We start from the raw sequence: 15478 nt of genomic DNA, 5'->3' as shown, positions 1-15478 counted from the left end.
CTTCTATACAGAAAGCCCCCAAACCTGCTCTCCTGACTTTGAACTGTTCCTTCTTTAAGGGAATGGTGTTAATAAGTACTGAGGTAATTATACATCTAAAATATTGTCGCTGTAGCTGTTCAGGCTTTTGTATTCTAGGACTTTTCAGTTGACTGGTAGGTGACCGAAAGCTATGCATGTGCCAGATTTTTAATTGGGAAGATGCACTTTTCTATAAGATTGAAAGAATGATGGTGCTGTTGCTTTCAGTATTGGGTCAGGATTATAAGTAATAGAATTGTATGGATGTTGAGATTCTGTAAGTGTTTGAAAAGGATTATATGTTACGTTTTTGGGTAGATGAAGAGGGATCTAGATCAGACTTCAGGCTATATGGTTATAGGACTTGATCCTCCTGCAGGGCATGCAGTATTACTGCTGTCTTTTGTCATGCATCATGCTGCAATTCTGAATAATCTCAGATAAGCATGTTTCCTTTGTGATTAAGCAACTTTGCTGTATTCTAACTCATCCAAGGAAGCGTACTGCTGTGAAATTCTCCAGTATTTTTGATTGGCTCATGTGAGTGTAGACAATATGGCCTCACCAGCAAATAAGTGTGACTTGCTAGAATGATAGAAAGTATTCCTAGCCCTAGATACTGTGTCACTAAAGCCTGTCTAGGCAGATACACAAATTAAATAACAATGTTTAACTTTGTGGTAATCAACTCCCCATTTTTCTTCTGTTTAATGAAGATTAGTATTGCATACTTCATTTTGGCTATTACAGACTGCTTCAGTATATTAGAAATAAAACTTGTTTTCTAGTTGAGTTGTCCATTTTCTTAGGAAACAGTGCAATAATTTTTTTGATATAAACGATCTCAGATTTTGGAAGACACACAGCAGGAAATGAAGTAAAACTGTTCTATCCAGTGTAAGATAACTAAATTGCAGCAAAAAACTAAATGCCCAATACTTTCAAATAAGGACACGGGATGTACTTGGAGCCTCTTAAAGGTCTAGAGTCAATGTGTTATTTCTTAAATGAAACAAAAGTAAAAATGCAAGACTGAAGGGGGGAAAGTAGGTAGCTCTGGAGACTGATACTGCAAAATCTGTGTTACTTCCTCCTGAAAATGAGCAGTAGAAAAGTTCCTACTTTGCTGCAGTATGCAGATTTCTTGAAATAAAATATTTAACTTCACTCATAACCAATTCTTGACATTAGAAATCAATATAAAAATGGACTTTGATTTTTTTTTTTACAGCTTAAGCTAGAAGACTACAAAGATCGACTGAAGAAGGGAGAAGCTCTCAATCAAGACCAGTTGGTAAGCTTGCTTTATGTGGGAGTGGATGGACTTAAAACCTTCAAACAAACATCCCAGAACAATTAGCTCGCCAAAAAAGGTGGTGGTACAGTTTTACAGAAGCAGTGCATGCGGACTTTTTAAATGGTATTTGTCACAAAACTAAATGGGGTCAGCTATTGATAACTTAGTTGAGTGGTGAGTTATCTTTGCTGTGTAGGCTTTCAGCTTCATTTTTCAGCTTCATGCTCCTATACCTCTTTGAGATGTTCATATGCAGCTTACCTACATGGCATTGCTGTGTTAGAACAGACCTCAAGGCCTCATTAATAGGTGTTTCTTGAAATTGCATGATGGTTACACAGCTGTTGGCTGTCAGTAGTTGTTGAAGTATAATTGATAAAGGCCTTGTTGGTAAAAGGAAGACTTTAGTGTAATCTGCATGGGACTGAAAGGCTTAAATGCCATCATCTAGCTATGAATTACTGGTTTAGTGGAGGACTTGTTAGTGTTAGGTCAGAGGTTGGACTAGATGATCTTGGAGGTCTCTTCCAACCTAGATGATTCTGTGACCTAATTGGGAAAACTACCTTGTCCTGGTGCTGCCATTAGATGGCTGGGAGTTACTGCTGCACTCAAATGCTGTTAGAATAATGTCTGTTTTGTACCCGAGACTGCTAGAGTTTGGAATGCCAAGATGCAAGATCACTAATCAATAAATGTGGTGCATTCACGAAGTGAGTTTAAACTTGCCTGGTGTTAAAATAGTGGTTCTGGCTATTTCTCTTGGACTTGAATGGATGCTAGAGCAGAAAGCAACTTTCTGCAACATGGAAGTTATTGCTGTTAAAGTGTCTGGTACCAGGATGCTACACAATCCACAAGATTTATTGCCCTGGTCATTTCAGAAGTACTTCACAGACATGTTTAAGAAGAGTCCTGTGAAAAAGGGCATTGTCACTGGAGTTCCAGTACTAGATCCTGCAAACTGGCCAGCTGGAAAAATAATTCAGTGGCTTAACTTTTTTGTAATACAGCAGTCTCAGAGCATAAATATCCTTACTTGAAGTCATTTGTAAATAATAACTTGCAATAGTGGGGATAAGAGCAGAAATAACGTGCTGCTTAAAGGTAGAATAGGCCTGTTAGAGTACATGATAGTTAAGTGTTAAATTATGGGATCTGATGTGTTCTCTTGCCCTTTAAGTGCAAGAGTACTAAATCTGATCGTTTGGAGTGAGACGATTATCTTAGTTCTAAGTTCAACCTGACTCCAGGTTTAGTTTTAGAAGAGCCGGCTGTTGTGTTCAGATCCAAATGTTAGTTGTCTTCTGCTGATAAGACTACTGAATAGTATTCTCTTGTTCAAGGCTAATCCAAGCTATGTGTTTTAAAGCTACTCTGAAATGTGACTTTGTTTAGTCTATACTCTGGGCTATCATAAGTCAACAGATGAAAGTGAAATTAAGATGTAGGGGACTAATGAGGCAAAGGATTCTGTAAATGTTTTTGTCTGCAGATGCATTCAGCAGCATTGACTTTAGAATGTGAATGTGGTTACTGGCTTTCACTATTCCCAACTGAGCTTAACGTTTAAGTATCAAGTATTTTCATTGCAGTTTCTAGGACGTCTCAGGCTTCTGAAATGGAAAATGAGGGTCAACCTTGCTAGTGAAGTGACTTGGTATCCAAACTGTTCAGATAACTGTTGTGAAAGGATGTATCAACTCAGTATTTAATCTAGTCAAGGCCCTCATTTCAGTGGTTCAGATACAGGAGTGCTACTTTTATGCATACCTTTCATATGCAAATTTCCAATGCATATACAAATACTGAGACCTGGTAGTTTGAAACTAGAGCACAGGTTAATAGTTCAGTCATTTGCCTAAATAAAGCTTTTCTGCCCATAGTATAGTGGAGCTCTAATGCAGCTTGATGTTGTTTATATTTTTCATTGCTTTTTCTACACAGGGAGCAGGGTACATCTAGTGATGAGCTAGTTTTTGCAGACAACTTGAATTAAACTAATTGCTCATGGTGCATGCCTGCCAGAGTTTGTGTGCTAGCTGTACTTTAGGAAACAAACATTTCAAAAATGAGGAGCTTCCAGCAAGTTTAATGCTCTCACTGGCAATGTTGTACTATTTTGCATGCTCAGCAGATTTTCTCCCTTACTGTTGCTCCAACATTGTTTCTCGTAATGAATGTTAATAACAGGGATGTGACAAAAAGCATTTTCTTTTCCACAGTGTTATGGTTTGTCTTAGCAGTGACAACCAGTTCTTGATATTTCAGGATAAGGAGTATTACTTCAGAGTTTACAAGGTTAAAAGCAGTCACTGCAATCTGCCTAGTAAGTTGGTAGTCAGAATCTTCCTTATGCATCAAATCTGTGGGCACTGGGATCTTAAAGGTCAAATTCTTCTGAGCACTTGTGAACCTGCTAATTAGTTCTCAGAAGGTGCTTGATAAATTGATGACTGACTTAAAATACTAGTTGAGTACATAACAGTAACTCATGAGCTTCCTTGTGTTAAGCATCACTTCGAGTACTCTGTATATTAGAAGTAAGTGAATACAAGTGACTGAACAACCAACCTGATGGAACAAATCGACCTGTAATTTGCTTTCTAGTTGCTTAGACACACTGATTTGCATATCCCAAATCTTCGACAGACAAAACATTTTTCACTGCAATGATGAAACACTTGTGTCAATGTTAATACCCACTGAAAGAACTTTGGTAGACTGACAAACCAGTGCTAGTACAACTTCTGATGTCTTGCTATGAGCATAAACCAATCTGAGTGTAAAGCACATGTGAACTGAAGTTTAAATTTACTGTGTTACTTCCCAGGCATGCCTTATGCTAAATGGAGCTATGTACAGCATGTCTGAGCTACAGCATTTTGTTGTCTTTAAAGCTGTTAAGAAGGCCTGTAAAATTAACTGACAGTGGGGAAAGGAAAACTCAAACCTAGGGTATATCAGAATGCAATTAAGAATCTTTCTTCTTTTTTGAACACTAGAGAGTAAAAAGTGCATTAAAGCCACTAATGAAGACAAGAACACTGCTTGATTTGTAGAAATCAAATTTGCAGGACTTTCTGAAAGTATGACTTGCCTTCTGTATCATTAGCTTACTAAAGCTTTTGAGTTATCTGCAGAGGCATTCAGTTAAGCATCAGAGTAGAGGTTCTGCACTGAACTTGTCTGTCCTCTGTGTTCCTTTCAAGCTTTCATGTTAGTATCTGATGTTAAGCAGATGTTTTTGATTGAGACCTAAAGGAGCAAAAAAGAAGATAAAAAATGAAGTGACAGTGGTGTTAAAGCTTTTCTGTTTGGCATTGGTATACCAAGCATTGAACAGGATTTTGCCTGAAAAGTCATACAGATGAAATGGTGTGGTGGGAGCTGGCCTTGTACTGAATCTCAGGTTGTTATGGATGAATGATACAACTGAATTTAAGCACCAATTACAGACAGTATCTTTAAAGCTACAATTCAGAGAAGTACCCACTAAGTGAGTAGTTCTCAATGGGATTTTAAATGGAATGTATTTGATGTGCAATGAGTGGTCTTAAACATTAAAAATGTATTATCTCTTCCTTTTTAGGAGGCAGTAGAGAAATATGATGAAGTAGTACACAACTTAGAATTTGCCAAGGAGCTTCAGAAGACTTTTTCAGGTCTTAGCCAAGATGTAAGTATGAAATGTTTGTCATGATATCAGGAGGTGACTGCACACTTTGTGCTGCTCTTCTAATGGCTACATTTATATGCCCCTACACAGACTATAGGAAGCGTCTGTTTCAGACCTCAGGGGAGCAATCTGCTTGTACTGTCTGGAGTAGCTGAGCGGATCAGTAAATGTTGATAACTTTGGACACCATTGACCTCAACAATGTAGTTATTCACTGGGTACCACTATAAAGACTTAGGCAAATTGAGGTGTTGTTGCTTGGCTGTGTTTGAGGTGACTCCAGTTCATTTGGATTTGAAACCATGAGCCATTTTGCTGATAGCTTGTGCCTGGGCTGTGTTCATCCCTTGCATAGGGGTGAACTACTGGGGACTGAAGCATGAGCCCTGTGATGAGAACCTGGAAGAGCTGGGCTTATTAAGCATGGAGAAGTGAACACTTGGTAGGAGATGTAACATTAGCCATCAAAACCCAAAAAAGATAATTGAAAGGATGGAGCTAGGATTTGTACCGAGGTATGCGGTAAGAAGAAAACAGGATAAAATAGTAGATTCTAACTAGATGGAAGGGAACTGTCACTCTGAGAACTAGAACTTGTCATTGAGCACTAGAATAGGTCTAGAGAAGCTGATAGGTATCAGATATTTTCAAGACCTGACTGCACCAAGCATCTAAGTGATCTGATTCAGATTGTCATCCTTCTGTGTTCTGGAGGCTGGGCTAAATGGAGAGTTCCCAGTGTGGGGGGAAGTGCTGGGGTTAAATTGCTTTGGCTTCAGTGAGTACAGCTCTTTGTAAAACTTCACTGAAGACTGAGGACTCTGCTGCTTACTCTGCTGTAGTCATCTCTAACTATGGCAAGTCAGATCTAGTGTTTTATTTAGGACTTTATTCAGGGGTTAAGGCAGTATTTTTTGTGTAACCAAGTGCTTTCTTTGACTGCTAGAGAAACTAGTCTCTTGGCTCGCAGGCAAATGCTATCCTTATGAAGAAGATGATCTAAGGGTTGCTAAATATAATTAGTCACTGTTCTGGCTTTGTTTGCTTCTTCTATAATGCTGAAAGACTGGTAAAATGGCTTCTGTGACTGAGACCCATGCAGGTCCTCCTAGAGGCTTCTTTTCTTGTACATGTAGTAATTCCAAATTCCAGGTAGTGTCTTGAGAGGCTTACTGCATTGTGTGAGGAGAGGTTTAAGCCTTTTCTGTGACAGTGCTGCTTTGGATTCACTCAATTACTGTACATTGAACACAAACTACTGTGCTGAACATCAAAATATGGACTGTCCCATATTGCTTGTAGGTGTCCATAAAATATCAGTAACAAAGGTTTGTGACATGGTGTGACCTGCAGGTGTTTTTAGTAATCAAAAATCTACCATTAGCTTCTGCTAGCTTAAACTTATTCTTGAGCTTATCCTATATTCAAAGGTTAATATTTTTTTTTCCTTGGCCAATGTGGATTCTACAGCAAACACCCATTACTGGAATGCTAGGGGGTATTCTGGCAACAGTGTCCTTATGTCCCTTAGTGTGTTCTAAAAAGCTGCATGCTTTCACATCTTGCAAAGAAATTTCAGATACTCTACTAAATTTGATTTTTAGTAAGAAAATCTATAGCAATAGCTATAGATTTTCTTAATGAAAATCTATAGAGAATTAATGGAGAAATAGGGAGCTTTGCCAGAGGAGGGACTTGGAAGGTCTTGGTTGGGTATTTGAAGAAAGAATTAGGAGCTTGCCATCTATCCAAGGTTAGTTTTTTTGTCAAAGAAGGATGACCAATACTAGAACTTGGTGCATTATATTATAGAACTCTGTTATTCAACCATTGTGTTTAACTGTTGAATTCCTGTGTTGAAATAGCTGCTGAAAGCACAGAGAAAGGCTCAAAGAAGAGAGAGTCTATTGAAGCTTGAAGCAGAGAAGAAAAAACTGCGTACAATACTTCAAGTCCAGTATGTGCTGCAGAACTTCACTCAAGAGCATGTTCAGAAAGATTTCAAAGGTGGTGTGAATGGTGCAATATACTTGCCTTCTAAAGAACTAGACTACCTCATAAGATTTGCAAAACTGACATGTCCAGAAAGAAATGAGAACTTGAGGTAAGCTGAAGATTTGTCTAATTAGCATGCTTCATTTACTGCAGTAAATGTCCTCTGTTTAACACTGCCGTGTCTTGAAATATGTTTTTGGATGCTAATTAGTTATATTCAGTATATTTGCTCTAGTCTGAGACTAGGAATATGGCAAAAATATTTTACTCAGCCTTAAAAGAAAGCTGCTGCATACTTTCCCAGTTGTGCAAACTACATACAAACCCTGCTATGTTTTGTCTTGCTGTGGGGCCCTGGGGAGGCATTCCAGTAATACCATAAGCAGGAAAGCTGGTGGCGTGGTGCTTCCCTCAGGTCTTGCTGTTTGTGTAATGAAGAAGTGTAGTAAATACGGGACATCTGTGTTCCCTGTTGCATTCATGTGGTGACTGAGATGCTGCTTTTGAATAAAGGAATCTAAGGTAGCCCTGAGGCTCTCTTCCTATTATCTTAGGCTTTGGTCAAGCTTTTAAAACTTGTCACATCCTAGCACTGTATGTCATTCACTGCAAGGTGACTGGCTGTGGTGTGGAGTACTAATTTGGCATCATGCTTGTGCGATGAGTGCTTATAATATTTAGCTTGACTGTGTCAGGATAGTGCAGTGAATTCTATGTAAACATAGGAAAAGCTCTTATTAGGTGGGAAGTTGAAATATTTTATGGAAAAGAGTAATTATTTCCCTATTCAAACATAAGTTTGAAATTCTTAACTACTCGTCATGTGCTAAACTATCCTTATCCTTGCTCTAAGAAGTGAACTTTTAAAAGACAGTTACTTAGAATGCATAATAGGAATGTCTCATGTTGGTGGAGAATTAACTTCTAGTTTAATTCTCGTTGTATGCTACAGTTCCACAAAAGGCATAACACTTTGATGCTAAGTTTTGTATTGTTGTACTTTAAAATCAATAGTGTGTGGGGGGGGGTGGCTTGTGGGCCTATGCCAAAGCAGAAGGGCTAGAGCTGTTGATGGCTGCCCCTGCGTGTGTCCAATAAACAAACAAGGTGATCAGCTGATCAAACAGCAATTGTTTCCCTGTCTGGGAGTTTGGGATTGCCTTGGAAGGAAGTCCAGCCATACATCCCTGTGTTGATGTCCAGCCACTCATTCCTGTGATGAGTGCTAGGCTAGTAGCCTAGCACTGTGGAATAGTGCTAGGCTAATTTGTTGCAATTGCAAACAGCAGAACTTAAATTTGCTAGGCTAAATCATGCACAGATTAAAAAAAATATAGATCAAATGTTTTCCATAGTGGATAATGGGCTTTTAGGATTCATTGTTTAATGTCGTATTTCAGAAGGCTAAACATCATTCACTATCCTTAAAACTAAGGATAATGGGGATACTGTAAGACTTGATTTTGGGGTACAACTCCACCTGGTAAAATTGTTGATTCTTCTAGTGTTGAAGATCAGATGGAACAATCATCTCTTTATTTCTGGGACCTTCTAGAAGGCAGTGAGAAGCCTGTTGTTGGAACAACATGTGAGTATGTGATCTAGAGAAATAACTTGCATCTGAAGTTTGTGTTCTATTTTAATATCTTAAAACAACATAAAGTACTTAGTAGCCTTCCATATACGTTCAAGTGTTGTGTGTAATTCTTTCCAAGGAAGAATTACTGTTTAGATTTTGCTTGTGAGTACATGTCAGTAACAATGAAGTAGTAATCTTTCCCTGGAGAAATAAAACTCTTGTCTTCTGTAGGTGTCCCAGAATATACAGCACATGTCTAGATTCTTCTGGGGAATTACTATGTAGTAATTCAAAAGCTCATGCATGAATACCTTATAGAACCAGTGATGAGGAGCTCTTTGAGTAGTTATGTGTAAGTGCGTAAAGACTGGAAAGTTTCTCAGCCATGCAATGGTTAGTTGAATATACTGCTATGTTGTCTGAATATAGTGTGGTGTACCACACTGAGGAAGGATAATCATTAGTGAAACTTGCTGGGATCTCTGATAATCCACAGTACAGTTTCCATTATGACCTATTGAAAATGTCCTCTTACCAAACACACCAGAGTCTGGGGGACTCTAAATGGACAGATGGAAGAACATACAGTTTCAAAAGCTCTGAAGCAATTGCTTGCTTTTCCCCTGCTCCTGTTTGCAGTTCAGTTTTTCCTCCCAAAACATTAACAATGGGAGGAGGGCCTGCAGGGCAGTTTCATAGTGACTTTGTATAGGTCTAATCTATGCTGAAGTCTGCACAATGTGCTGTTAGTATCATCACTTCAGTTTGTAGAGACTAAATCCTTTCCTAAGCATGTGGGAGATAATGCAACCAACTGCTGCTAATATTTTATATGCATTTAAATATAAGCTTCACTCTTACCTCTAGAATGCAAAGATGTTTTCAGCTACAATATGTAGATCAGTAACAAATACCTTTGCTTTAAAATACTTGTCTAGCTTGGTGAGATGTGCAAGAACTTGAAGAAGCTGCAATTTTATATAAAGAAGAAGTAGACTCATCTATAATCTAAATACTCAGTTCTGAATTTCAATATTTTTTCATGGATTTTCACTTTTTAATCTTCAGATAAACATATGAAGGACCTGTTATCCAAGCTTCTAGACTCTGGTTACTTTGAAAGTATTCCTGCTCCTCGCACCACTGTGCCGGTAAAAGAATTGGAAGAAGTAAATAGAAAACCTGAGAGGACAAGACAAATCTCAAAAGGAGAGTCTGTCAAGGAAACAGGTGGAATATTTCAGGGTTCAATTTCTGTGTCATGATGTTGGGATAAGCTTGAACTGAGCACTGACTTTGCATAGCTTGATGCTAAACCTAATCCTCTGCTATAGCTTGCTTTCAATACAGTAACTAAAACTGAACTGGAATAACTAAAACTGAACTGGAAGGGCTTGCAGCCCTATTCTAACCAATGTTGTAGAAGAAAATCTAATTGATAATAGGATGTTTTTACCTTTTGAGCGAACCTCCATGTGGAAAATGTAATGTAACATTCCTTACACCAGACAAAAAAACAAATTGTGGATTTGGTAAACCTATGCAAATATATAACTTAATTGAAAAGTGACAGATTGTCTGTATGACTCATGCTGGATGACAAGCTGAGCTTTCAGAGTAGCAAGCTTAGTGATTGGTATTACTATTTAAATAGTTAAAGACTTGCTATTGTTTAGCTTGCCTCTCTGCATTTGATCAGTTGAAACAAATTAACATCCTTTCTCTAGAATCCCTTATGGAGCTTATGAAGTCTGAAATACAGCCACAGGAGGTAAGATACTCCACTGCTAATTGCTTTCCTTTAGCATCGTGACTTATCAGAAATATAACTGCACTTCTGCAGCCCTTTAAACTTCAAAAGGGAGTCTGAACAATAGCTTAGATGTTGCCTTACATAAGAAGCATTACAGACCTTGTTGCATTTCCCTTTCTAACCTTACATCTGTGGCTTTTCTGAGGTATTTGGGGTAAATGGGGAGAGATTGTGAAGCAATATAGCACTTTAATGCTTTGGCACTTTTCTGAATAAATGAAAGCATCAGCCTTTAGAGTGAAACTTTTATTTTTTTTGTACTACAATATATAGAAAATACTTATCTACTAAGGCTGTCTTTAAAAGCTGAGCTTATTGCAGAGGACTTACATTGATGGATTGAGAATGATATAGATCTTGCTCTGTGTTAGGAAAGTAAGGATCCCAAGACAGGCTTGTTGCATACAAGAGCATGTGTGGGCTTACATCAACATCCTTTCAGACTCTGAGGTTCTAGGTACTCAAGCTTCAGCTGGCAGTAGCATAAAAGCTATTAGTCTTAGTTCAAAAGGAGAGGAGGATTGTCCTTGTGGAAATACTGGTTCTTAAAATACTGAAAGCCTGTTTCCCTGATGCCTCACTAGAGGGAGTAGTCTAGAACAATTTTTTGTAACATACTGGTAATGTTATTACTGATCTCTAAACCTTTTTTTCTGGTGATTTGCCAGAACTGTCAGAAAAACTATAGCCAATACAACTTATAGTCCTTCAGATATTGGCTTCCTGTTCCTAACTCTGGAAAACTTTAGGTATATCTTAGTTGAACTCCCAGACTGTTTGATAAAACACAGCATGAAGTTGAAGTCCAATTGTACTGAATTTAAAAAACTGGTGATCTTAGTATTTAAACTCCAGTTAAGAATCAGTTACACATGTTACTGGACTACCAGCGTTGCCCATTTTGTGGTTGATGGTGCTCCTGCTCTTATCAAAAGAATGACTGATAGATACCAAAGATTAGAGAAGGTTGAGAGCTACCTTTACAAAAGTCACACTGAACTTGATATTGTCACTGCCTAGGAACATCAGTTAGCATTGAGGATGAGGTTCATAGATTCACTCAACTTTGTGGCACTTAAATTCTTCAGGACTGTTTTCGTGCTTCTGTGGCATGCCAACAAAAACTAGTCTGCAGTGTTGTAGGATAAATCCATGGCTGGCCACGTGACTTCTATAGCTAGTGTTTAAACTGTCTAGGCTATGCTTTTAGTCAAACTTCCAGTAGCTGGGTGACCTAACTTAACTGACCTGAACTGTAGTAGCAAAATGTTTTCTTGGAGCCATTAAGTTTCTTTGGTCTATATAGTTTCTCAACAGGCGTTATTTGCCTGAAGCAGAGTACTCTGTCAAGAAGAAGCCAGAAGAGCCCAAGTCTTGGGAAGCTGAGAGTGCTAGAAAACAAGAACCGCCAAAGTCCTGGGAAATGCTTGTTGATATTGAAGAGCAGAAACAGAAACAAGAGACCTTAAAGCCTTGGGAATCTCGTGTTAGGCAGCAGGAAACAAAAAGACCAGATTCACCAAAGCCTTGGGAAGCTCGTGTTAAAGAAGAAGAACAGAAGCGTGAGCCTACAAAGCCCTGGGAGACCCGTGTTGAAGAACAAAAGAAGCAAGAAGCTCCAAAAGCCTGGGTAGCACATGTTCGAGAGGAACAGGAGTCCCCAAAACCTTGGGTAGCAAAGGTTAGGGAAGAGCAGGAACAGAAGAAACAGGAGTCACCTAAGCCGTGGGTAGCAAAAGTTAGGGAAGACCAGGAACAGAAAAAACAAGAGTCACCAAAAGCTTGGGTGACCAAAGCTAAGGAAGAAACAGAACAAAAGCAGGAACCTCCAAAACCTTGGGTGACCCAAACTAGGGAGGAACCAGAACAAAAGAAGACAGAGCCTGTGAAGTCATGGGAAATGCATGTTAGGGAAGAGCCCGAGCAAAAGAAGCAGGAGCCTGTGAAGGCTTGGGCTGCTGCACATGTTAGGGAGGAACCAGAGCAAAAGAAGCAGGAAACTCGAGAGGCTTGGGAAACAGCTGAGAGACAGCAGCAAGTGTCATCACAGCAGTTACAGAATCCTCCGAAGTCCTGGGGAGCTGCAAGTGTTGGGCCAAAGGAGCAGATGGGGCCAAAGAAGTTTGATATGGAACCCAAAGAAGTGAGTTGGCATATGTAGTATTACCTGTCTAAGCTTTTGACACTCGTGTGTTGGACTAAAGCCACATAGAGAGACTTTACAAGCTGTGTTTTGTAGGTCTATGTGTAGACTCCCATTTCATTCTTTCTTGGGGGAAGTAAACTCCATTCTGCTAAGGCTTGCATTTGAATAGCAAATGGTCTGCTGGGCTTTTTATATCAACACAGTGTTGCTGTGTTTGAGCCTTGAATAACTGCCTTATGTGTAAGAAGAATTAACTTAGCTCATCCCCAGCTATTGGCTGTCTACTCTTATCAGTACAAAGCAGGTATGACTCATCCAGGGATCAAATACTTTGTCTGACTGCATACAAATAGCACTTCAGTAACTTTTGATTAAAATAGCTGCTGATTCAGGAGATACGTAACATCTAGATCAAGCAATACTAACTGTACAGGGGCTTAAATACATATTTCCAGATGAATGCATAAGCTATACTGCCATCCTGGAAAATCTAACTGCAGTCTGTTTTAGAAATGTGAAATGAAAACTACTGCAGGGCTTGCAGCTGAGCAGGCTACCAGCTGCATGTTAAACTATCTTGTCTCACCTGTGCTCAGGTAGCAACAATCCTCTTACCTTGAAGACAGGTAAGATGGTAGCCAAAGCAAGGAGTGCAGTTATGTCATTGAGTTAGACTTCAGGAAGAAAATATGAAGAATTTAGTAATTCTCATACAAAATGCTATTAGCACGTTTACCTTCTTTCTGCAGGAAAAAAAAAATGTATTACTTATACTTATTGCTCATAGCAAATGATTAAAGACCTGTCAGTAAACCTGACAAAACTGAAAAATGGGTATTCTTGTTCCTAGAGGCGGGAGCGCAAGCAGAAGGTTGAACATGAAATTAAAAGAGTAGGTAACATGCAGCACTGGGGAACCAAATGGGTGTGAGGTGTTTCAGCTGGATCTTTACCCTCAAGCTGAGTAGCCTTATGTCTGGTGGTGGTGGAATACGTGCAAGACTTGGTGCTTTCTCACTAACTCTGAGCACAAACAGGTGTGCACACAACTATGTGTAGACTTAATGTAACTGAGATTATCTGAACTATTGGAGTAGTTCTAAGCACTTTAAAATGCTTTGGAATTTCTGGTGTTTGCAAAAAGCAAGGTGATTTGTAATGAGATCTGGGCATCTGACTTAGGGTAGGATGGGAAGATGGATGGCTTAAAAGGTAGCCAGAACTCTGATGCAGTGAAGAAAAAGGAACACTGGTCAGTTAGGGGAATGCAAACTGCCTAGGAGTCTTAATGGTAATGTGCAGATGTGCAACTTGGCCAAATTAAATCAGTTGTTTGACTGTAAGATTGCTTACATTGGCTTGCTGAATTGGTAAATGAAGCCCATTTAAGTACTCCAAAACTTTTGGTTTATATAGCAGATCACATCAGTTGGCTTTTTTTTTTTTTGCTTAGTTGCTATTAATAAGTTGTTTTTTATTTCAAGTATATTGAATGATCAAACAATAGCTTACCATCATCCTAGCTAGCTTTTATGATCATTTAAAAAATTCTTAGTTTGACTTAAGCTGCATATGGAAAAATATAATTACTAACTGAAAAGCTTAAAATATTAAAACCTCTTATGAGCAAGAGGTGGTAATGCAGTGCTGGATCCACTTCTTTCCCTGAGAGAACCTATAAAATGGTAATGTGCAGGGACCAACACACGGTAGATAAAAGGTTTGTGTTACTTATGCTGTTCTCTGGAGCTGACATCTAATTTTTTCTTACTCCCTGAAATGTATGAGACAATTTTAATAAATTGCTAGGTTTGAGGATTTTAAAATGTGCGTATTTAACTTAATGTACTGCAAGTTGTAACACTTACGAAGCTGAGCCTAAAACAGTGCGTTGATGTGGAGGTCTGTCAATTGTGATTTCTACACAAATGCTTGTGCAATGTGTGGACAAGGAAGCTTTGTAAGCTGAATTTGTTGCCTCCTATTTGAAAGCAGAATGGTTTGGCTTGTGTATCATCCAGTACAACTTGATTGGTACTGAGACTGCTGTTTGGAGTAGAAAGTGAATACTGACTCTATTTACATGGCACAGTTGGCGATCACTAGTGATTATGGCTTAGCTATTACCATTCTAGCTGTTTCTGTATTCCACAGATAACAAATGTAATGAGGCACTGAGGTCACACATCTATCATATAATGGAGTTTTACTAGTGTGAGATAGTATGTTATAGTACTGATAAGTACAAAAAGATCTTCAGTGTCTAAAAATCAAACTTAAGCAGAAATACCCAATATATTGGCATTCCTGTTAGTAAAATTCCAAAGCAGTCAGTGTTTTACATTCAATTTGCAATAATTGCATGGGTCCTAAACCAAATTCTAGGCATTTCACCTTTATTTCCAATCAACCGTCTGGAGACATAGGTGTTGAGTTTGAATGTGAGCAGTGTCAAAGCTTGGGTCTAATTTATAACAATGCTTCTGAAACCTGAAGTTATCAGTGCTGTCTAAAATTCCAGCTGAATGTTTCTTGCTGCGCTGGTATTAAATTGATCTTGGTAAGCATAAATTTATGAGCTGGACTAACAGGCTACTGAACTGAGAAGCTGCTATCAGCTTGTAAAGACACCACCCAATTGTAGGATAATAAAATCAATATAAAACATCAAGAATGTCAAGTACCTGCTTTTCAAAGCATCTTTCATAAAGGCACAGAATTGGAAATCAACTTCTGATGCGTTTTCATGCATGCACATGCAAAGAAAACATTCTAGTTTTGAACATCTACATTAAAGTACCAGCAGAACAGCAAATTCACATAAGGTAACTTGACCTACAGTTACCTCTGGCTGGTGGATTTGAGTATTTGCAGGCACTAGCGAAATGTCTGTTTTCATTTCAGGGTTAAGGCCCTGGTATCATATCTAGCCCTCTATAGATGCTCTT

The 15478-nt window shown here is 38.7% G+C and overlaps 1 protein-coding gene across 5 annotated transcripts in view; it reads left to right on the top strand.

Annotated features, from left to right (window-relative positions):
* The window catches only part of CAPRIN2 (caprin family member 2), a 37636-nt gene that overhangs the window by 1681 nt on the left and 20477 nt on the right, over positions 1 to 15478 (top strand). For 4 of the 5 annotated variants that reach the window (XM_084505867.1, XM_084505865.1, XM_084505869.1 and 1 more), the window contains 8 exons: positions 1253 to 1315; positions 4911 to 4997; positions 6863 to 7101; positions 8498 to 8580; positions 9640 to 9801; positions 10299 to 10342; positions 11691 to 12527; positions 13381 to 13422. In XM_084505867.1, the coding sequence (XP_084361993.1) occupies positions 1253 to 1315; positions 4911 to 4997; positions 6863 to 7101; positions 8498 to 8580; positions 9640 to 9801; positions 10299 to 10342; positions 11691 to 12527; positions 13381 to 13422 (1557 nt within the window). The remainder of the gene's footprint in view (positions 1 to 1252; positions 1316 to 4910; positions 4998 to 6862; positions 7102 to 8497; positions 8581 to 9639; positions 9802 to 10298; positions 10343 to 11690; positions 12528 to 13380; positions 13423 to 15478) is intronic. The other variant, XM_084505868.1, reaches the window with a different exon arrangement.

This window comes from Aythya ferina (assembly GCF_964211825.1).
Source record: "Aythya ferina genome assembly, chromosome: 1".
Lineage (NCBI taxonomy): Eukaryota > Metazoa > Chordata > Aves > Anseriformes > Anatidae > Aythya > Aythya ferina.
Note: the sequence above shows the minus strand (reverse complement) of the source record. Positions and strands in the feature narration are given on the sequence as shown.